This window comes from Athene noctua, chromosome 19 (genome assembly GCF_965140245.1).
Source record: "Athene noctua chromosome 19, bAthNoc1.hap1.1, whole genome shotgun sequence".
Lineage (NCBI taxonomy): Eukaryota > Metazoa > Chordata > Aves > Strigiformes > Strigidae > Athene > Athene noctua.
The window spans coordinates 7359895-7382129 of NC_134055.1; the positions used below are offsets into that span (position 1 = coordinate 7359895).

At 46.0% G+C, this 22235-nt stretch overlaps 2 protein-coding genes, 1 long non-coding RNA gene and 1 other non-coding gene across 6 annotated transcripts in view; 3 read left to right on the plus strand and 1 right to left on the minus strand.

Annotated features, from left to right (window-relative positions):
- Window positions 1-210: 210 nt before the first annotated feature.
- On the plus strand, window positions 211-2293 carry LOC141968400 (uncharacterized). The gene is made up of 3 exons (XR_012634859.1): window positions 211-301; window positions 921-1000; window positions 1888-2293. It is a non-coding gene; the product is annotated as an uncharacterized LOC141968400 (long non-coding RNA).
- On the plus strand, window positions 1293-1390 carry LOC141968523 (Z30 small nucleolar RNA). Its single transcript, XR_012634887.1, has one exon. It is a non-coding gene; the product is annotated as a Z30 small nucleolar RNA (small nucleolar RNA).
- Window positions 2294-2402: 109 nt separating the features above from the next.
- PEX12 (peroxisomal biogenesis factor 12) lies at window positions 2403-7064 on the minus strand. Its single transcript, XM_074923024.1, has 3 exons — window positions 6860-7064; window positions 5958-6502; window positions 2403-5305 (listed from the first exon to the last, which is right to left on the minus strand). Exons 1-3 carry the CDS (start codon window positions 6983-6985, stop codon window positions 4906-4908), a joined length of 1071 nt encoding a protein of 356 aa, XP_074779125.1. The 5' UTR covers window positions 6986-7064; the 3' UTR covers window positions 2403-4905.
- Window positions 7065-7171: 107 nt separating this feature from the next.
- The window catches only part of AP2B1 (adaptor related protein complex 2 subunit beta 1), a 79340-nt gene continuing 64276 nt past the window's right edge, over window positions 7172-22235 (plus strand). For 2 of the 3 annotated variants that reach the window (XM_074922509.1, XM_074922512.1), the window contains exons 1-5: window positions 7172-7245; window positions 11378-11435; window positions 13498-13603; window positions 14632-14767; window positions 16288-16533. In XM_074922509.1, coding sequence (XP_074778610.1) covers window positions 11399-11435; window positions 13498-13603; window positions 14632-14767; window positions 16288-16533 — 525 coding nt within the window. In that variant the 5' untranslated portion in view covers window positions 7172-7245; window positions 11378-11398. Of the gene's footprint in view, window positions 7246-7281; window positions 7323-11377; window positions 11436-13497; window positions 13604-14631; window positions 14768-16287; window positions 16534-22235 lie in introns of those variants that run through there. The other variant, XM_074922511.1, reaches the window with a different exon arrangement.

Here is a 22235-nt window from a genome sequence, read left to right on the forward strand (position 1 = left end):
AGAAAACGAACCGGCTCCGGCGGCGCAAGGCAAAGGCCGCGTCCCGGGCCGGGCCCGCCGGCCCCCTCAGGCCTCCGCAGGGCGGGAAACGCTCGCACCGCCCCGGTCCCGCTAACGCGACTTCCTATTGGCGCTCACCCGTCCGCGCCGGCAGTGCCGCGCGCTGCCATTGGCTGTGGTCCCTCGGGGGGTGGGGCAAAGGCGGGTAGTTCCGCCTCGGCGCGGCTGGGCCTGCGCGAGCGGGAGGATGAGGTGATGCGAGGGGACTCGGCGGGCGGAGGAGAGGGTGGGCCCGGCCGAGGTAGGGCATGGGGGTGTGAGGGGGCTAGAGGGGTGCTGGGGTAGGGCATCGGGGACTGAGGCCGCTGGGGAGGACGGGGGTGGGGGAACTGGACACTGGAGAGCTGCAAGGGGTCTGGGGGGGAGGGTGCGGGGAAGGAGGTGGGAAATAGGGTGCAGATGGGTGGCATGAGGGGACGGTTAGATCAAAATAGGTCTCCGGACCCTTGGAGAGCCGCCGACGTGAGCAGGGTTTATAGGTAGGATAGTTTTTTTCCCTCTTGGTTTTGCCTGGTACTGGTTCTCCTGACCTTGGAATCCCAGTTTGTGACTTGTCTTCCCTAGCTCAGGCTCGGTTCTATCAGGCATGTGGCCCTTCTCCCTTCCCTTGCTCCCCTGCTAAATGTGCTTCATCTTGTTATCTCTAACAGTAGGAGGTGATACGGAACCAGCTCCTTTTACCTATTGCGTGCTTGCAGATCAGCCAAAGCTTTAATTAACGCCTATTTGGAGTCTGTCGTGCCTTGTGGGGTGGCATTGTGTATAGAGGGGTTCTGCTGACTTAACTAGTGGTGTTTGGGAAGGGGAAACAGAGCTCTTGCCTGTGTTACTCTACCAACATGGCTTTGTCACACACACAGCTGAACACACAGGCTCTGTGTGGAGACATCATCCGTACCGGTGGTGCAGCGTTCCAGCTCTGTGCTGCGGTGCGACAGAGGTGGGTACAGGAAGGTAGAAACAGCAACTCGGGGCTCAGTTTTTCAGTCTTGTAACAGCCACTCCTCTCTCATCTCCCAAGGGTTACTGTTAACTTATTGCAAACTCTGTTCTGTAGAAAGCTACATGACTCTGAAAAGAATTAACCCAGAACTCATGTTAATTTGTGTTTATTGGGGTGGGGAAGTGTGTGTGTGTGTGTTTGGTTTTTCCTCCAGGGGGAAAAAAAACTTTTCTGTTCTAGTTCCTGACTTGGGAGCAGGCTCCTTATTGAATGGAAAGAAACTTGCCCAAAGCAATGATGAGCGAAGTATAGTCTGAACTGGTATTGCTGAGACTTTGTGTCTTTGCTCTGACCAGGGTATGATCACGTGATCTTCTCTCTGAGCTTGTATAGGCTAAGCTCATTAGAGTAAACAGCTTTGCCTGAAACTTTTTGATGCACCCTAAAAAATACTATGTATTTCTAGCAGCAGAAAAACGAAACCTTGATTTGAAAAGTGAGTAGTGCAAATACTTGTTTAGATTTGTGTATCCTGCTGCAACGCTGGGTTTAGCACTGAGCTTGCAGTGAGAGGGATTGCTTGTTTTTTCTCCTGTGTGCTACATGGCTTATGAAACTCCTGATACTCTGCCACTGTATCTTCTCCATTTATAAATGCAGTGCAGGCACTGTGAAAGAGAGTTTGAGCTGTCTGTCCTCACCCCTAGTGATTGCCAGCATGGGGCAGGAGTATTTCTGGAAGGGAGTTGTGTCGGGCCTGGCTCTGGTGCCCTGCTTGGGATGAAGTGCAGCCCTTTTGGGGGTGGGAGGAAGGCTGGGCTAATCCAGCAAATACAGGAAAAGATACAGAGCTATTCTCTAATCTAGTTTTTATTCTTTTCCAGGTCTTGGTGACAGCTTTACATTTAATTTCTCTCTTCCTGTGGAGAAGGAAGCCTCTATGAGGAGTATGTACCTAGGAGTATAGTTACAGTGATTTTCTCTTAACAGGAGAAGCCACGTGGTTTCTGTTCAGGAAGCAGGGAAAGCAACTCAGTTGCTAATGCACCGACATTTTAAGAGTGTCCAGATGAGTTCTGAATGTGGTTTAGGTTCACTGAACATTTTCTTAAAAAGACTTGCAAATTCAAGTTCTGACAGTGGTGTACTGGGCGACTCCAGTGCTGCTGTTAATGTCGATGTAATCGTATTACGCAACAAAACAAAGTATCCTGAATGCATCTATATGATACATGACTGTACAGAAGTCACAAATTAGCATGCAAGTCCAAAGGTTTGTTTAATAAAGTTGGTATTCACTGAAAAAAATTTCTTGTCTATCTTTAGACCGTCATGGCTTTAATAACACTATTTACAGTTAAAAAGCAGATAAATGGGAATATTTGTATAACCTGAATTGGGTTTGTAGCTTTGTTTTAGAGTAATAAACTCAATAAATGGGTATCTGTTTGGCTGCTGAGGACAGGAGAGTTAGAAGAAGCAGTCAAATCCACATTGGTATTTATTCTACAGCCATCTGCAGGTACAGGAATAAAATCTGCCAGGTAGCTGCAGAGCCTGTCACCACTGTGGGCTTAATGCCTGTTAGTCAGCTGGGCATTAAAGAGCAATTTCACATTTAAAAGAGTAATTACAGCTGTTCAGAGCTGTGAGGCTTAGAAGTGGGTGGTTCTGTGCAGGTCTGGACCTGCAGCAGAGTTGGCCAGATCTCAGTTTGGCAGGGACAGGGTGCAGTACTGTGGAGTGGGCGGCAGCCAGGCCTGGCAGGCAGGCAGCTGGTGGTGTTCTGGAGAGAGGAAGAGAGACTAACCCTGAGAGAAGGTGGTGTGGAGGCCCTGGAGCAGCGTACGGGCAGGCAACTTGGTTGTGCTGCTCAGCAGTTAGTGATTCCTTACAGATTAGAGGGCAGGGTGGTACAGAACTTGTGCAAGAGCTCAGCAGTGCTGGCTGTGAGTCAGCATCGGTCAGCCGCCTGTCCTGGGTCTGCCCAGCTTCTCCCTGGGCCGCAGACAGGGGATTTGGAAATTATAGGAAGGATAAAAGGAAAATAAACCAATCCCCTGAAACAGAATCATCAGTCAAATCCTTCAGCCCTTATTTTAAGGAGCAGTTGCACTGGTCACAACTGATGGGGCAGGTCACTGTCAGGCTGCGCAGCAGCAGCGCAGCATCTGAGATGCTGGCTCTTCCCAGTGATGAGATTGCTGGGTAGGAAGCAAAACTGATGTAGCAAGTGATGTGAATTCATATCCAGCCCAAAGGCAGCTATGTTAAAAGTGATTTGAAAGCTCAGAAAATGATGTGATTTCTTTTCTAGGAAGATGTGTGTGCTCTTGGTGGCTTTCTAAAGGAAGAGAGGTGTCTTTATGGATCCTGTAACTACTGGAGAAATGAGACAGTTTTTATTATTCCATAGTGGCACAGGTAGAAGGGCCTAGAAGTTGTACAGAGAGAGTAAGACAAGCATCGGAGACAAATCTGTTACAGTAAGTGTTTTGCAGAGCATCTTTGGGAGGATGCAAATGGCTGTATTTTCCCACATTCAATAACCTTGCTATCTTGCTTCCAGCTGAGGGAGGATATTAGAGATTTTTATCTTCTGAAGCAGACCTAAAGTGGGGGGAAAATGAGACGACTGCTTCAGTAGATTAAACGTTCAAACAGATCTCTTAATCTGGATAGACTATGTACGTTGTGCTGCAAACTTTCCTCTTCATAGTCTATAAGCAATGTCACTGTGATGTCTGAAGTAGGGAACTGCTGCTCCCTAGAGCCGAATCAGGAAAAAACCCTTCTCTCCTGAAAAATCGGGTGTTGAGCAAGAACCAGCCATGTTTTCTTTTCTTTTGTGTTCAATGAAAGGATGCTTTGTTACGATATGAATGTGCTACCTGGTTGGGACTGGAATAGTTGCAATGTAATACTTAAACACAGACATTAAGTATTTTCAGCCTACAAAATACTGATCTTATATTCATTATCATCATCTGCAAAGATGAAAGCAGCTTTATCTAGTCTCCCTTATGTAAATAGAGCCCCCAGAGGAGCAAACTCTGTTTTTTTCCAACCCTCAGAGAAGAAATGTTAGGTTCTCAATCAAGAAAGAATTTTGCTTTATAAAAGCAGATAATAATAAATTCAAAGACTTAACAAAAACCAACTCTCATCAGTTGGCACAGTTGTTGCTTTAATCTGGATTGTCTTTTTTCTCCCTCCTGCAGAAAATGTAATCTCCCGCTTGCATCCCTGTTTGTACACATCACCTCTTGTTCCCTTAAAGAGTCAAAAGTCTTAATTCAGAACTGTTGATGGGAATTAGGAGTGTGATGTTCTCCATTCAATGGTGAATAGCCTGAAAACGCAGGAATACTGAAGAACAGCATGACCAAAGGAGAGGTTTAAGCCTGTCTCTACCTCTTTGAGAAGCACCAGTGCCAGAGCTCACCCTGGGCAGCATGAACACCTGGAAAGCTGCTCAGGGAAGAATAACTTGCCCAGAGAACTTCTTCCTTTTTAATGTGCTGGCTCATGCCCTTGAGCAGGACTTTTACCAGTGATGCTCTTTGATCCTCACATCTGCGTTTTTATTGAAATCAATATTTCCTCCCTTTTGGTTGGTCTTTGAAAGCATTTCTGTGCCAGCTGATGGACTGTGGCTGTCCAATCCCTCTAAAACTGTCACAGGGTGTTTGAACAGCTAATAAACAAAGGGGACAGCCTTACCAGAATTCGCCAAGGCAGCAAAATTCTGATGTGCTACCAACTTCAGAGGAGCTTTAGAGCTCACTGCTGAGCTGTAGTGGTTGAAAGCCTTCTATGGGACATAAGAAAGGGCGAGTTCAGGTTCACTGCTACCCAGCCACTAGCCTCGGAGGTGAATCTGGAAGCACAGGGCAGGCTTTTCAGCTCTCGGGAGAGTACAGTTTGACAAGGTGCTGCAGCTCTGTGGCATAGCCTGTGATCGGGCAGCGCTGGTGAGTCTTCACATAACTGTAGGCGCAGCGGTAGCAAAACACAAAGCCAGATGTGGACAGGGCTGTGGCATTGACGCGGATTTTGCGGCACAGAGGGCACACGGTCTTCAGTTTAGGTAAGAGAGCGGAGCTGGCCCCGTGGTCGAGGTGCACAGGGGGTGGAGGAGTCGGGAGCGCTGTCAGAGATTTGATAGCCTCTTGGTTCTCTGAGGAGTACCACCAGTCCAGGAACTGGAGGAAGAACACGCTGACAGACAGCCCGGAGGACAGGGAGAAGGCGATGCCACCCAACGCCTTCCTCACTGCTGACTGCACTTGTGTTTTAATGCTGTAAAAGAAAGAGAAGATACGGAGAAATCATTACTACTGCATATTTGTCCATCTGCAAACCAAGGCAAAAAGAACTTGGGGAGTAAGTCACTGCTTTATACAGCTTCTTAATGCTAAGGAAGTTGCTCAGCATATCCCATGTTTGTAATGAGGCATCTTCTAGGATGTCTCTCCCAGATCCTTTGTATTTTAAGCAAGCTTCAAGTCCCATTTTGGTCAGATGTCTAAATTAGAAGAGTTTGGATTGAGAGGACCTGGGCCACAGAGCATTTCACTCATGGATCACCATTTTACAGGACATTAAGTGTAGTCATGACTAGCTGCTGCTCAGAAAAATCAAAAGTTTCAGTCCTTTTAGCAATATTGTTGCAGTCTACTTCCCTTGTTAGAAAAGTGCAGGTGAAAACTGGACAAGATAAGGGCTGGAGTGCCAACACTTCCCCCTGCCTCCTTCCAGCATTGCAGTTTTATTAACCACAAAATCTTGTGAATAACTCCTGCTACTTGTTTCCTTATTTACACTAACAATACACATTTTTGGAGCACAGTTTGCCAGAGCTAAACTTCATCTTGAAGAATTTCTGGAGCATCACCTCCAAATTTATGCACCCACAGAACCCTCTAGAAAGCTGAGCTGTGTTCTAACATACCTGGGTGTCTGACTTGACGTGGCTCCAGCCAATTTCTTCTCCAGGGCCTGGATATCCTCTGCAGTCAGTCTGACCAGGCGAACACCCGCCAGCTGCAGCATGGGTGAATGATGCTGAGCTTTCCCGAGGATATAGCACAGTTGCTGGACAAGAAACCAGCCCTCCCAGGTCATGTTTACAAAGGGGTAGGCAGCTAGAAAGGCTCTGTAAAAACGCTTCCAGGATGAAGATGGAGGGTGGATGGAGTACTCATCCTCCTCCCTCAGGCTGGACACCAGTTTCTCCAGCTTTCCTTTCAGATAAGGGACAAGAACCAGCAAGAGGAGAGACTTCCAGTGCTGCCTCTTTGGCAGGCCAGCAGTGGCCAGAGGTTGCTGTCTGCAGTCTCCTACCGGTATCCTCTTTAAGCTATAGAAGTTTTCAGAAAAGGAAGCACTGCACCTGGACAGATAGTGCTGCTGGAGCAGCAAATCCAGGAGGACGTAGATCTCATCAAACCAGTGCCAGAGAAAGCCATATCGGCCAGGATTAGACTCAGCAAGCACCTATGGAAAGGGACACAAAACAGAAGGGTGGGTAAGTGGAGTAATGTGCTAAATTACAGTAGCTATACGTTACACCTCCAGTTCATAATCCGAGCTAGGTAGGCAAAGCTGTTAGAGTAGCTTGTGAGCATGGCCAGAGGTAAACCCTGGCGCTGAACGGCTCGGCACTGAGCTGTGCAGCCTCTCCGAGGTCCCTCTCTGCAGCAGTTTCCCCACAGACTATTCACCCTCAAGACACTGCTCACCTCAGTGTCCCGCTCCCCGCAGCGCCGTGCCCCCAGGCCTGCAGGGAGGAGAACCCCGCCGGCCCCTCCTCTCCTCCCCTCGGCCCAGGCCTGCGGCCTGCTTCGCCCTTACCTTGACCAGGTGCTGCAGCGCGGGTTTCACGGCGGCCATCAGGCTGTCCTGCGCCACCGCCTCGAAGATGGAGGGTCGGTCGTCGCCGGCCGAGGCGGCCGTGAGGTGGGCGCCGAGCTCCGCCATGACACCGCCTGCGCCGCGCCGCGCCCCGCCGCCAGGGGGAGCCCCCGCCCCGCCCCGCCGGGCACCCGGCTGGCGCAGCGGAGTGACCGCCCCCCGGAAGCGCGGCGCTCTGTCTCCTCCCGCGCCTCTCTCTGGTGGCAGGGGCGCGGCCGCTCTAGGCGGGGGAGGGTTTATTCTCGCTCCTCGCGAGTCCTCCCGGTGCCTCCGCTCCGCTTCCGGTTCCGCCGCCGCCCCCACAGCGGTGTGTCCATCCCGCCGCCGTGAGTGGGGCCGGGGGCCGCTGCGGGGCACGGGGGGGGCGTGGGACGGGTCACTGGGAGAGCGGCGGCCGGCACTGGTAGGGTGCTGGGAGGGGAGACTGGGATAGGATGGGGAGGGGCACTGGGAGGGGCTGGGGTGGCGCTGGGAGGGGATACTGAGGGGAGGCGAGGGGCACTGGTGAGGCCGTGGTGGGGTACTGGGAGGGGGGACTGAAATAGGGTGGGGGTAGGGTCGCTGGTGGGGCACTATGAGAGGGTGAGGAGCACTGGTGGGTTACTGGGATAGGGTGAAGAGGGTCACTGGTGAGGTACTGGGAGGACTGGGCAGGTGGGTGTGAGGTGCTGGAGGGGATAAGGGGGGGATGCTGGGAGCAGGGACGGCTGTGGGGGTGAGCGCTGGGCCCTGGGAGGCGGCACTGTTCGGGGTGTGGTGCTGTGGGGCGGGCTGGGCTGGGGGTTGGTGGGACTGGGGAAGGGAGGCGGGGTGGGAATGAGCACAGCAAGCTGCTGGGATACTGGCGGGAATGGGCAGGGATGACGGCTGGGGTGCCGAGGGGGACTGGGAATGCTGGGAGGGGAGCTGGGATTGGTGGGGGATGCTCCTTCAACTTGGGGTGTCTAGGAGACGTGTGGGGAATGCTGCTGCGGGGGGAAGGGGGAAGAGGGTGGGTGGGGGCTGCGGGTCCTGCTGAGGCTGGAGGCATGTGGTGGAGGGGGGGTTGGTGATAAAGCTGGGATGGGGGTCTGAGGATTAAGGCGATGATGGGAACCACAGGGTGTTTGAGAGGGTGGAGAGCACCAAAGGGGTGTTTTTTCCCTAAGATGGAAATGAATTACCTGCCCCTGGCACACGCTGGTAGGGATGCAGGTTTCTAAAGCTGACATGCTGCTTTCTCTTTGCCATCTGTGTTTGGCCACTCTGGCGGCCCTGAGCCATGCTTGAGCTCTTGTGTGGCTACTTGAGAAGCTTTGAAAATGAAATGGGTGCAAATAAGAGGTGGTGGCACCAGCTGGAGTGTAAGCCAGGTTAAACCAGGAATCACTAGATAGACATTTAGGGGTTCAATACTGGATTGTTTCAGTGCTAGGGAGCTTGGATCAATACTGAGCACTTAAACCTGCCACCTTCCTGTTTACACCTATGTGGGCTGCTCATCAGGCTGTCGCTGGAGTCATGCATGGGGCAATGCAGGTGTTGGTCAGACACAGGATCCAGTTTTCTGTGTGGTTTTGGGCTGAGGAGGCTTATGTTTCTGGTTATGGTTCCTTGGTCTTTTCATTTAATCATATTTTTGGTTCAGTCTACATTTAAATGTCAAGCCAATGCTTAAAGCATTAAGCATTGCCAGAGCTTCTGGAGAAATTCCTCTTATTTTGTCTCTTGTTTGCTGCGGTTGAAACAGGAGCCTTTTGCTGTCAGCTTGAACACCTCTCACCTGTGTCCACCTCAGCAAGTGCTGGGCACAGAAGGATAGTAAGGAGGGGGCAATCTGATGTAGATTTTCTCCTAAAAATACAAGGACATCCATGTTGTTGTCGTAATTTATCTTGGCTCTCTCCGACTTAGATTTGTGTACAAGAAGCTGGCATTTTCTTGAGTTATTTAAAACATTGCTATTTGTATATCTGGGCTGTTTTGCTTTCGGCCTTCATCTGGGACTTGCTGTAAACCACGCTGGGTTTGCTTAGTGGATGAGATAATAGTACTAGCAAGCTGTCTCTGAACAATGTGCAAAGCGAGCTCTGATATACAGGAAGCAAAAATCTGTGTGCTAATGAGAAAGAGCTTTCTCCTGTGTTAGACTTGGAATACTGTGGTAGTTTGCTTTTTGATCTAAGTCAGATCTCGTTTACATCTATGAAGACAGATTGTAAATACACATGCTGCATTTAGCCTTACCTGAATCTGAGTGTTTCTAGGATTTTTCATGTTTTCAAGTGAACTGAAATTAGGAAAACAATGAAATATCCGGCTTTGGGGTTTAAAGATCATCTCTGAAATTCAGCAAGGTTTCTTTGTGTAGCTTTATGCAACTGGGATGATGGGTATGATTTTTTTTTTTTTTCTTTCCTTCCTGGATCTTCTCTATAATCTGCTGCTCTGGCCACTGTTAAAATAATACTGGACTAGCTCAGCTGGGAGGTATGACCCAGGTTGACAAATCCACATATAATGCAAACAGTGAATGGCAAGGCTGTGTTCAATGCCTTTTGCATGGCACCATGCCAGATGCTCTTGTAGAGGAAAACATTTAAGTCATCTTTTAAACTGAGCTCAAATCCGAAGGATTGTGTTGGCAATAACACCGCAGCTGAATGCGGGCTGTGTTTTTAATTATAAAACAAGACCCACAACAGCTTTTTCTTTTGTGATGCTGTGACTACTTTCTTTTGCTGGAAAGATTGCAGTGTTGTGGCTCATGCAGCTTTCCCAACCCAGCCACTGCTTTAGAAGGAGGGCAAACATCTCCTGCAGGAGGAATGTGCTTCCAGAGCTGTCCCCAGGCGTAGTTTGCTCTTCAGCTTGGCAGGAGCAGAAAGGGAGAGAAATCAAACCAAACCCAGTAATACTGCCTAATTGGGATGAGGCGGTAACCACGCAGGCACAGGGCAGGCAGGAGCTCTGGGGAACTGGGCTGAGCAACAGGTTGTTTCTCATCTGGCTGCTTGGCAGTTGGACAAAATTACAACTGCTCTGCATTACCATGCTGTAGAGCACGTTGAAGGTGGTAGAAATTGTGGCATTATCCCTTGGCTGCTGCTGGGAATTTAACTGCTGAGGTATTAAATTGATTAAGGTGGATAGGTGGATAAAGAAGGATAGTGGGGTGGGGTTGGTTGAGGGATGAGGAAGGAAAGTGTTAAGAAACAGCAGGCTGGTCGCACTGCTGGGCAGTGTCATGGAGTTCAGAGCTGTGCTTGTCCTTTTGTTGCTGAGCCAACAAGACCTTTGAGGAAACACAGGCAGCGTTTAGGGAACAGATGACTTGCTGCTTTGCTGGTAGCATTTAAGGTCATGGAAATATGTACAAGAGAAGGGGAACTGGGCCAAAAAAAAAGAAAAAAAGGAGGGAGGAGGTAGGAAAACCCTTTTTTGGGATGGTTTTGGGGTCATAGGTTCTTAGCACTGATGCATACCTTTCATCAAAACCAGTAAAACTGCCCACTCCTATGCTTGTTTTTCAGCCAGTACTTGAAAATTGTTTGAGTCATATTTGTCAGAGAGCTGGCAATTGTAAGAATAAAATGATGGATATCCACATATGTTTGGGCAAGCCCTGTACTTTAAGTTATTAATAATTTGGTTCTGTGGAGCAAGAAAAATGCTGGTGAGACCATTCTCACAGCTCTGCTAAGCACTTGCTGGCCCAGCAGCATTTTTTGGCCCTATGCAAGAAAATGCAGTGCAGCCCTGAGATAAGCATGTGTGTGCCAGCGGTGGGATGTCAGATCTTGCAGAGAAAGATTTCCATTTCAAGCTTGAAAAAACTGAAAAGTAATGGCTTTTATTTTCAAAAAGCTGCTTTGCATCTCCCCGGAACAAAAGAAGAGAAAGAAATGAAAAGGGCCTCGGGGTGGGTGTTGCAAGTAGGGTTAATTGTTCCTTCCATCAAGATGCAACACAGGGAAGTATCGTTAGGGGGAGTTGACAGTTTCCTTTGTCTGAAACACGGATTTCTCGCTTCCAATCGAGATATTAAATGTGCAGTGCTTTTTTTTTTTTTTTTTTTTTTTTTTTGAAAACGGAATTGTGTACCCAGGGGAAAGACAGCTACAGAACGTATCAAGATCTGCTGATTATAAGGAGTTAAAAACGCCTTTTCTGAGATTGAGAGTTTAAAAAGCTGGGCTGAGCACCGCTGCTTTTCCAGCCTGCCCGCCTCAGGCTGTTGTGTTTTCACTAACATTGTTCATCTGAGCCCTTTAAATCCGTGGGTTTGCCAAGTAATATCAGCAGCAGGTGCAGAATGAAGATTGTGAAACTTGTGCCTGTGGATGTAAAGCATTTGCTTCTTCCCTTACATTATGCACTCACCAGACGTCCGTTCTCTGAATTCCTGCCTTGCAAACTGGGTGTTGTCAGCACCAAATGCTGTTTGACTACTTGTTCTTTTTTTATTATTATTTTCAGGTATTTTAAGGAACTGGAACCATGACGGACTCCAAATACTTCACGACCAATAAAAAAGGTTAGTGTTAAGCTGGTGCAGTGGATTGAAGGTGGTGGGTGGCTATTTTTGCACAGCTTTTTTAACTGCATGCAGAAGGACTTGTGCCTTTCTGTTAGCTCTGTCCCTGTTTCTCGTCTTAATCATCCAGGGAGAAACTTTGCAAGTAGGTCACATGGTGACAAAAGACAAAACTGATGTATTATATGGTTTTGTGATGCACAAAATGACCCAAATTGCTGCTTTTTCAAGGATCAGAAAACAAAACATTGGGTTTTCAGCACCGATCTGGTCAGAGATAAAGTTTTAGTTATGAGCTAACAAGTTCAAGACTGAGGATGATTGTTCTGTTGGGCATCACAGGATTAAGTTGAGTGAGAGACATGTAATATTTAAGGTGTAAGTGTGCATCGAACTCTTGCAAAGATAATGGGATTTCCTGTTGCCATTTCCTGCAAAGCTACAGTGCTCTGTTTGACTTTCCCTTGACTTTACTGTAGGTGTGGTGGTCACGTCACCTCAGGACAAACTGATGCCCTTAAAAATGGGAAGACTGGGAAGCATCTTTGAGGACATTTTACTCATTTTCCTGTTCCATAGCAGGACTTGTTCTGCTGTAACTGTCCCAGGCAGATTTTATTTTCTAACCTGTTCTTAAACAAAACACTGTTGCTGACTGCAATTTGAGCTTGATGTTGCTCATCCTTCTCCAGCAGATGTGGAATTAACCTCTCCTTTTCAGAATGGCTGAGTGTTTCTGGTGAATGCTTGCCGGTGAAAAAATTACAGTGTTTCTCTATTTATGTTTCATTAAGCTTCATAATGAGCTCATAAATTAAGCAAATGCAATTTGCATCTTTCTAACAAGCAACTCTGTCTGTAAGTTCAGTCTTAAAGGCAGATTTTTCTGGGATGGCTGCAGTAGGCCAGCCTGCACTGTCTGAGCTCTAGTGAGCATGCTGCTGCTGGCTCAGCTTTGCTCGGGGTCATGATCTCAGTGTGAGTAACCCCAGCATCTCTTTCCCAGGCAGGAGGTATGGTGAGTGGTCACTGCACTGTGTTCTTCAGAACAGTACATTCTCTTCCTTTTTGAATTACTTGTTAATCTTTTTGTGTCAAAGTCCTCAGTAATTAGCGCTGCTGATCTGACAAAGTGGCATTGGTGTGTAGGAATTGAAGGTTAGGGTCTAGAATGTATTTTGTCGGAGATTTTGATATTTCTAATGTGTCCTCAGCCTGTGGCTTCCAGTAGGAATACTGCTCACTGCCCTTCCTGGAGAAAGCTGTCTGTTGGTCAGGAGCATTCTCCTTTCTCACACACACCACTTGCTCTGTCTGGGACAGGCCTGATAATCAGTCTTTTGCACGTGTGGCTTTGTTTTGCAAACTTGCTTTTGCCACTTTTGTAATCCAGCCTGAACTAACTTTCCATGCAGTAATATCTGGAAGAGTTAGTGTCGTGGAAGAGTCTGCTTTGGCAGCCTTGGAATCCAGGCAAGCTGTGTTGCATGCTGCTTTTGTTAATAGTAGCTCTCTTTCTAGCTTGAAAGGAATTTATTCCATTGGACTATATTTGTGCTTTCCTGTTTCTGCCACTGTGTATCACGGCATTTGGGCTACACTACAGTCTGCTGTTTTCTCATTGCATTCGCAGGAAGCAGGCGATGATGAGCAAAAGTTAAAAAGTCTGGGCAAAATTCCTAGCTTAGTTAGTTTTTTCTTACAGGCACGAATCTGGTGTCTCCAAATATCTTTTCATCCTAGTTATGTAATAGTTGCCTCTGAGACAGACGCTAAAGTGATGTGATTTAATGTTCTAGAAGTGGGAGAGCTGCAACATGCAGCGTGGTTCTCGTTAACTGCTTTTTCGTTAGCAAGGTATAGCCCATATCATTCTCTTGAGCATTGCAGCTTTCCTTCTCGTTGAACCACGTTCTCCATGAGGTCTGACAGCTTCCACATGCTGCTTTACGAGTTTTATGGGAACAACAGGCTGGGAAAGTAAAAAGTCACTCTTGAACTATCCCTAAAGCGAGACCCTTTCCTTTTCGCAAGAGGCTCAATTTATTTTGTCTTCTGCCAGGAGAGATTTTTGAACTGAAGGCTGAACTCAATAATGAAAAGAAAGAGAAGAGGAAAGAAGCTGTAAAGAAGGTTATTGCAGCCATGACCGTGGGGAAGGATGTCAGGTAAAAGCAACTTACCTTGCACCTGTAGCAGCTCTGGGTGTCCTGGCACACATCCCCATGGAACAGCCATGAGTGTGTCATCTCAGTGTGGCCAGGGGGTGAGGCCAGCTGTGTCCTTGCCTGTGCTGTGCTCGAGTCGCAGGTTTCTCAGTCTCCATCCTGTTACTGAGAGCAAAAGAAGCAGCTGTTTTCAGTGCTGGTTTAGCTAGATGCCAATAGCCCTTTTTATTTAAAAACCCATCCAGAATTCACCATTTTGTATGTCATTTTAGATGATGTTTTCTCACTGCATGCTAGCCCGGGTTTTAGTGTTAGAAAGGTAATTCCAAGTGTTTTTCTTAGCCTTACTTGTCATAGCATAAATTTAAGCTACATTTTAAAATTAGTGATTTTTAAGTTGAACCTTTGCTTCATAGCGATTAAAGGACACAGGCATTTACCTTCTGCAACACTGTCCCCAATGCTTTCTTCTGTCATTGAGGCAACCAGAAAAACTTAAGCTTGAGTGATTGCTTTCTCCCTTCCAGCTTCTGTTACTGGAGTTTACCATAAAGTTGCAATACTGGATTCATGTCAGTGTGGTCTGTTGCCACAGAAATGAATACACGGTTGCATATTGGGTGTCATGACTTCATCACAGAATGAACAGATAAACTGTAAGGAAGAAAACCCGATCTTTTTGGCCAACAGCACTTGCCCTTCACCTTTCAACCTCTACAGCGTACCTGAGAGCTGCAGATATCCCGTGTAACTTCCTGTGTTCTTCTGCAGTGCTGTTTAGAGATTGCATACCATGCAGCCTCACTGCTTTTTTTGATCTTGGGTGGAAGTGTTGATCTGATTGAGGGTAGAAGGCTGAGTCACCATCCCTGGAGGTATTTAAAAGACATGTAGATGTGGTGCTTAGGGATGTGGTTTAGGGGTGGACTTGTCAGTGCCAAGCTAACAGTTGGACTTGATGATCTTAAAGGTCTTTTCCAACCTAAATGATTCTATGATTCTGTTCTTGTTTACTGTTGTTTATCCAGCTCACTCTTTCCTGATGTTGTGAACTGCATGCAGACTGACAACCTGGAGTTGAAGAAGCTGGTCTACCTGTACCTGATGAACTATGCTAAAAGTCAGCCAGATATGGCCATCATGGCTGTCAACAGCTTTGTGAAGGTAACTTGCTCCCACGGCTATCAGAAAATTGCCCAACACAGTGGCTGTCACCATGTCTCCTATGTCTGTTAGCCTTTGTGAGCTGTTTATCTCTGCTTTTGTACTTGAGTCTCTGGGCTGGGGGTGCTTGTAGAAGAGTCTGCTGAATCCATTACGTCTGGGTCCTTTCTCTCACTGCTGCTGCTAGTTATTGCAGAGGAGATGACTCAACCACCCCTTTAAGTGTGGAAAACCTTTACCTCTGGTGAAACTGGAAGACAGTTCACTGGAAAAATAACAGCCTGATTGCTGTATTGCCTTAATTCTGTTGTCAGGTTTCCTCTCCTTATCTAGGAAATACTATTGCAGTCTCACGTTATGTAAGTTAAAACCCAGTACTTGGAAAAAGTTTGAGACTCCTCCTGGAGTATTACAAAATCTGAGACAGTGAGGAATCTGATCATGTTTTAAATTTCTTCTGTGGTGCCTGAGGCTGAAAGAGGTGAGGAGACCTAGACAGAGAACAGGTCTGCTCTTCTGGCCAAAGGAGATGTCTCTGTCTTCCTCTCTAGAAAGAATATTGTCTGCCCTACTTTCAAGTGTAATTCCGTTAGAATGGACTGACAAACAAACGTGATGTTTTCCAGCTTCATGCTGCTTCACACAAGGAAATGTCCTTTTTGGCAAGTTGAAGGGACAAGTGTTAGTGCAGACTAGTGTGAACACTTTCTCTTTACTAACTCAGCACTTCATATGCAGTTCACAGTTCAAGGTGTTGGATGTGCTGGTAAGACATATTGCTTCTCTGGTATGCTTTGAAAGTGATGCATTCAGGTGTGTGTTCAGCTGTACTTTAAACAGTGAAAGATAAATGCACTTACGCTTTTGGAGGTCATTCTGCAGCCATCCTTTTATAGGCTGATTTTGGAGGAGCGTTGCTCAAGGATGTAGATGGATTGGATGTATGGAAAATGATGTAGTTTTGAAGTATGAAATGTTTTATTCCCTTCTTCTTTTTCCTCATTGGAAGAGCACCTCTAGACTAGCCTTTGCTTAGTGCTTCGTAGGTTGCAAACTTAGAACTGATGGCCTGTGAGAAGTAGGCCTTGATGACTGTTGCATTGTGTTTAGTTGTTGACTTTTCCGATTCTATCCTCTTGCTTCCTTAAACCAGTAAGGCTGTGAACTTCGTCTGAAAGTTGCCCGTGGCTAGCTTTTGGATGGTAAGAGCTGCCTGACTAGTTTAGCCGTAGCTGCTAGATCATGCTGAAAGAAGCTTCGCCTGGGAGAACCAAGGGACACTGAGATCACAATTTTACAAGCTATCATAGTGTGAAAACATCTTCAGATAGTGTGGAATGTTTCTGTGAACCAGTGAGTTCCATCTCTTATCCCTGAGCTGAAATAATTGCCTCTTTTTGCCGTGTAATCGGAGAGAATGCTGTTTTGTTTTAAATAAGAACAGCCTGATTCTGTCCTCAGGAAAGGTATCAGTGGCTTGTGATGCAGATTTGTTTATTGCATGTTCTGTCCTGTTGCAGGACTGTGAAGACCCAAACCCTCTCATCCGTGCTCTGGCTGTCCGTACAATGGGATGCATCAGGGTGGACAAGATCACAGAGTATTTGTGTGAGCCTCTTCGCAAGTGTCTGAAGGATGAAGACCCTTATGTACGAAAGACTGCAGCTGTCTGTGTGGCAAAGCTGCATGACATCAATGCCCAGATGGTGGAGGACCAAGGATTTCTGGATTCTCTGCGTGACCTGATTGCAGACTCCAATCCCATGGTAACGTATATGTCCTTCCAGTGCATTGCTTGAGTTTTTAATGGGCAGATAATCAGAAATGTGAAGGTTTTTTAATTGCAACTGATTCACTGTAATGAATGCATTGGTTAGAGAACACTTGTTGCCTCAGAAAACAGGATATATTCTATTCTTAGATCTATTTTGGCTTTCGCTTGTCTTGCGTGCAGCAGCAGAAGTTTAACTTCCTGGTCAGGTAAGTCAGAAGAGCAAGAAATACTCAGTGCTGATACACTGATGACAGCTTGTAGTTATTGCTTTCCTACAGGCTCTGGCTTTTCTTGGAGTAAGAGGTTGGATGAATTCATTCACTAATGCAGATAAATCCACTGGCCTGTAATGAGTGAAGAAAATCAATGCTTATGTTTTTAATAAAGTTAAATGAGTCATCAGAGCAGAGGTGGAGATCAAGACCAAGAATTTCACAGGAGTGATTTACTTAATAAATCAGTATTTCATCACAGTTGATAAAGGGTCCATTTCCATGCCAGGCATCTTCCACTATTATTTTGTAACTAAAAGATGGTGGTCAATGGATTAAAGTGCCCCACTGCATAATCCTTTCATTGAATATTTTTTTCCTGTGATGTACTGGAATCCAGTGAGCATACTGATACTCTTGTAACTCCTAGCAGGGAAGAAAACGTTGGCAGCTCAGTTAAGCTTAGAGTTTAAGGATGTGACTGCTACTTTTTTAGTACTTTCAGAGCACAGAACTGATTTGATTCTGCTTAAAGATGTAGTTTCACATTATTACAGTAGGTCTAACAGCTCTTTGTATGGTGTATGAATCAAACCACATAAAGCAAATTGCTGTCCTGTTATAGCTGTCTCTGGGCAGGTTTGGATGAATCGGGTGCAGGTGGTAAGGTACCACACCCTTTAGTAGCAAAGTGAAAGCTGCTGATTGCTTTTCTTACAGCTTTCTAGAGACAGTAAAACTAAAGGTGTCTTGGCTTTCACAGGCACAAGTCTGTGAGCAGTGGAGCCTATCAGAAGGCCTATTGCCTTTGATAACCAGCTCTTTACAAGCTGGGTTTTTATACGCCCCCCTGAATTTTTTTTTTTAATGTCAGGTTTCTGCATGAATATTGATGACTACTTGAAGATTCTCTCTCTGTCTGGGCAGTTCTGAGGCATATAGGGGAACACCTGCTTCTTTAATCTTGAGAGTGTGCCTTGTAGCCTCTCAAAATACTTGATTGGGCTGCTTTAGTTCCACTTAAATGCTGGCCCGTGGTGTTCACTAGCTCACAGGCATCAGTGGAGTGTGCTGTGGACAGGGATATAACCTGCTCTTCTCCTAGCCTATCTCCAACTCTTTAATTTTCTTCTGCTGATTATAGCCACATGGGTATGAGTTGAGGAGCTCAGGCTGAAAAGATGTGGTACTTCAGGAGACATTAATAATATTTTGCTTGCCCTTTCTGCTTGTCGATCTCTGTGGAACTAACGGTTTTGGTAAATGAACCATTGGCTGTTACGAGAGCACCGATATCCATTTCAAAAACACATTAACGTAATACTGACTTAAATGAATGGAGAGAAGGGGAGAAACACCAAAGGGCAGTGTATGCTCCATTTACTAAATAAACCACCAAAAGTAGCATAGGGTTTCCTAATGAAACATTAGTACAGCTAATGAGCTCCTTGGTGGTAATGAGGATGGGCTGAAACAGCAGAACCTTTGCAGCTGCTGCAATTGATTGCAGCTCTGTGGCTACTGAAACTGTGCAGGATCCCAGGACCTGCCTTGTGTTGTACTTGCCTGCTCTTCCCGAAGCTGAGGATTCACAGCAAGAGAATGCAATTTGGAGGAGTGACAGTGATGAAGAGGAGCAGCCTGTGATGTGTTTTCAGATGTGCAGGCTTTGAGAGGATCATGTGGCTGGTGTTCAGTGTACTGGTTTCCCAGGTTTTATGGTAGATAGGGCATTATAGCCTTGCTTTTTAAGGGTGCACAGGGAGAGATTTTATCAGGTTTGGGGCTCTTGTAGCTGCTGATTTAATACAATATTTAATCTGGTTACAAATTTTAGTAGACACAGACATTTCTTCTAGTTAAGTTTATTACTTTGGTCCTCTTTGAAATTCATGCCTTTGTAGCACAGCGATTCCCTCAAAAGTACAGGGGTTATCCACCCTTAATTAAAGTTCATTTTCCGAATCAAACCATTGAGTTTACTGCTGTTTTCTCCATATGAAACTCCAGTGGGGGTTCCTCCTGGTTAGGAATGGTCTTTGCCAGATAAATTGCGTTTGTGTACAAGTTGGTATTTGTAAGGTATTCCTCCATGATCAGGTGGAATGCAGCCCTGCCTGGAAGCTTTTTTTAAGTAAAATATATGTGTCTGTATCAGCTATCAAAAGAAAGATTACTGAAAATGATAGTTGGATCTATCCTTATGGCCTATTCCTCTTTAAATGGTGCATCTCAGTCATTGCAACCTGTTATCTAAATGCATTCATACATTATAAATGTTTCTCCTCTTTTGATGACTTGTAAAAATAGGCAACATTAGACATGTAATGAAGCAGAATTTTGTAGACAGGAAATCCACGCTTGTTCCCTCTTCTGAGAAATGAGGATTTTGGGCAGGAGCTAAAAAACTCCTGTTGAAAAATATTCTTCAAGAAGGGTTTTATTATGGTTTTGTAATTGGCTGCCTCTAGCACATGAGCAAGCATTCTAGCTGGGTGCTGGGTAGAGTAACAACTCCATCTGCGGCTTGCTAATTGCCTTGTAATTGTGCAGAGATCAGGGTGCATATTTCTATCAGCTCAAATCACCCTCATCATAACAATGTCTAAGTTGGAGGTGACCTTGTCAGAAACATCTTGGATTTGGGGTTGGGGTTTTTTTGTGTGTTTTTGGACTAACAGTTTATTATCACAGAATTGTGTGAACAGAGATTGTGGATGTTCAGGGCATTGCTTTGAAGTCCTGTTGAGGTGCTGTGGGTGCACAGCCAAGGTGCTTTACCCTTTTATCTGGGCTTTTTGCTATCAGGATCTGGCCTTGATTCAAATACAGTAATACAGTGATCTTTTGAGCAGGTGTAGGTTTGCTGGCTGTAGTTGTGATTAAGGGACTGACATGTGAGTCTGATAGTTCACTAGCTTTTTCTGAAAAACCTCTGTGGTAGCTTTGCAGTTTCTCCTGGATGAATTAATTCAAACATCTAATTGCATATATACTGATACGGATATATATGGCAAGTCACCAGATGGCTTGGTGGCTTACTACATTTCAGCTGAGTTATCCCAGATGTCTTACCTCATGCAGGCAGTGGGCCAGTAATGCATACAAGGGCGTGGTTCAGTTACTGGGTGGTTACCCTGCAGAAGTTTGATTGGGGACAGAGTCTTTTATCTTGTTTTACAGATACACCTAAAGTGCCTGTGGCTGCACTTTGTCCCTTGGGATCCTGCAAAGAGTTCCCCTCGGTAGAGGGAGCCCTCACTTCTTCCCAGAGCTGGCTTAGGCAAACCCTTCTCCTTTTCTGCTGTGCATCTCCTTGCATGAAGCTCCACAGAACCAGGTCTAGATGAATATAAAACTAGGGCCTGGCTATCAGTGGGCTGCTGGATTTACTCAGTCCTCAGGGCCTTTCTTGCTGATACCTTTGGTGTAGTGCAACTCAGAAAGCACGTTCTAACAAAATACCATTTCAGTATGACACCCCAGGATTTTTGTGTACTCTGCTTGTACGCAGGATGGCAGATTGCTACTGCAGAATGCTGTTCACACCCAGCAACAGCAGTAGGTAATAGTGGGGTGAGAGAGGTAGGTCCGTTACACACCTACTGATGGCCAGAGACACTCTGTAGACTCGGACAAACTTTTTTTGGTCTTTTTCCTGATCCTGTCTTGTTCTGACGTTTGTGACTCAGACCTAATAATTGCTCATCGTCGGAGCATTGCAAGTGCTGAGCCCTGGTGATGAAGAGCAAGGCCACGAGATGGCAGCAGTTTAAAGCAGAAACAAAGCTGTTGATAGACACCTTATTTTGTAACTAGTTCCCTCCTGGCTTTTATCTGCACTTGGTTTTCTTCAGGAATGTAAACATTAGCAGAAAAACATGAGAGGAAATCCATCTTAAGTCTTACTGATCTTTTAATATTTGAACGCAACAACCTTTCTCTCCAAATATTTTCAATCCTTGACCTTCTAGAGTAATTTTTAACCCATCAAATACTTTTCTTGTCAATCTACCTGTTATCCTGCTTAAGTTAGGTTGATGTCACCTTCTCCCAGTTCTTTTCTAGGTGCTTTTGGGGTTTTTATTTTTTTGTAGCATTTCTTCTTCCTCATATTCTGCTTGGTCACTGTAATGTGATGGATCTAAGCTTTCACAGGTGCAGCTGTTCTGCTCCTGTGTTTGTGTGGACTGTATAGACATAACTCTTATGTGCTGTCCAATAATATGTCATGTTTTACACCATCTACATGTCACAGTTTATTGGGAGAAACACTGTTGTGAATCAATATGGAGTAAATACTAAGATCACATAAGAAGCTGATTAGTAAATACACCAAGTGTGTGGAATATAATTAAACTTTTGTTGTGCCTGAGTGTTTTTTGCCTTTAGCATTAACCTGAACTGAGAAGGGAATCTATAGAGAACTGACAACTAGAGGTGGTGAGGTCCATCTTGATCTAATTAGAATTCCCTCTAGTGCTATTGAGTTTCTGTAATTCACAGACTAGAGTAAAAATCTGTTGATATAAATCACAGTGCTCCCTTGTCTCCTGCTGTGACTGCAAGCCATGTAGGTTCTTTCTCTGCCATCCAGAACCTCAGAGTGTATGTTTGGGCTTCCTGGATGACCTTATGGAGGAAGAACGTCCTCCTTTTGTTCTTTTTCCTACTAGCTGGAAAACGGTGTGTCTTTCTGAGATCATGTCCTGAGGAATAAGCCTCTTTATAAACAGAGGCAGCCTTTGCCTCATGGGCTGTCCTCTGCTGTGTACTTTGCAGGAATTTTATTCCTCTCTGTGTAAAAAGGTGAGAAATGAACCCCTTGCTGAGAAACTGTTGGTGGTCCTCTGAGTCCTAAAAGGACTTTGTGGCAGGCAGTCTGTGGGACTTCTCTTATACAGCAGGGAGTGGAACACTACCTTCTTCATGGGTACAGGGTGCATAGCGCTTGTTCCTCATGGGGAAACTTGGACTTCTCACAGCTGTGTGTTTTCCCCCTCTGATGCTTTATCTAGTGCAGGGAGTGAACCGCCACGGTTGGATGAGTTCGTGATTCCTGCTCAGAAGGTTGTAAGGACTTGAAAATTCGCATCTAGTATGGAGCTGAATATTGCTAGGAGCTGCAGGCTGTGCCTCAGCAGTGTGTTGTCAGCCTGAGGCTGCCTCCAAGATACCCTGCCTGCCCCACTGCCTGAAAAATGTCCCTTTTCAGCCTAGGTGTTGCAGGGTGAAGGCTGTATCTTGAAGTCCCACAACCATGTCCGTGTTGGTCCTGTGTGTGGTTTTGGGTTTTTTAATCTGTCAGTGCTGCGGATGGAGATGATAGTTCTTCTGGGAGACACTTCATGGCATTTGTAGGTATCAGTAGGTGGAATTTGTTTACCCATTTTTGCATATGTTACAGTGAATGAGACCATTACTTAGGGGCTGATGAAGAGTGGTGGCTTTACTCTGGAGCTCTTTAATGAATGTTCCTGCT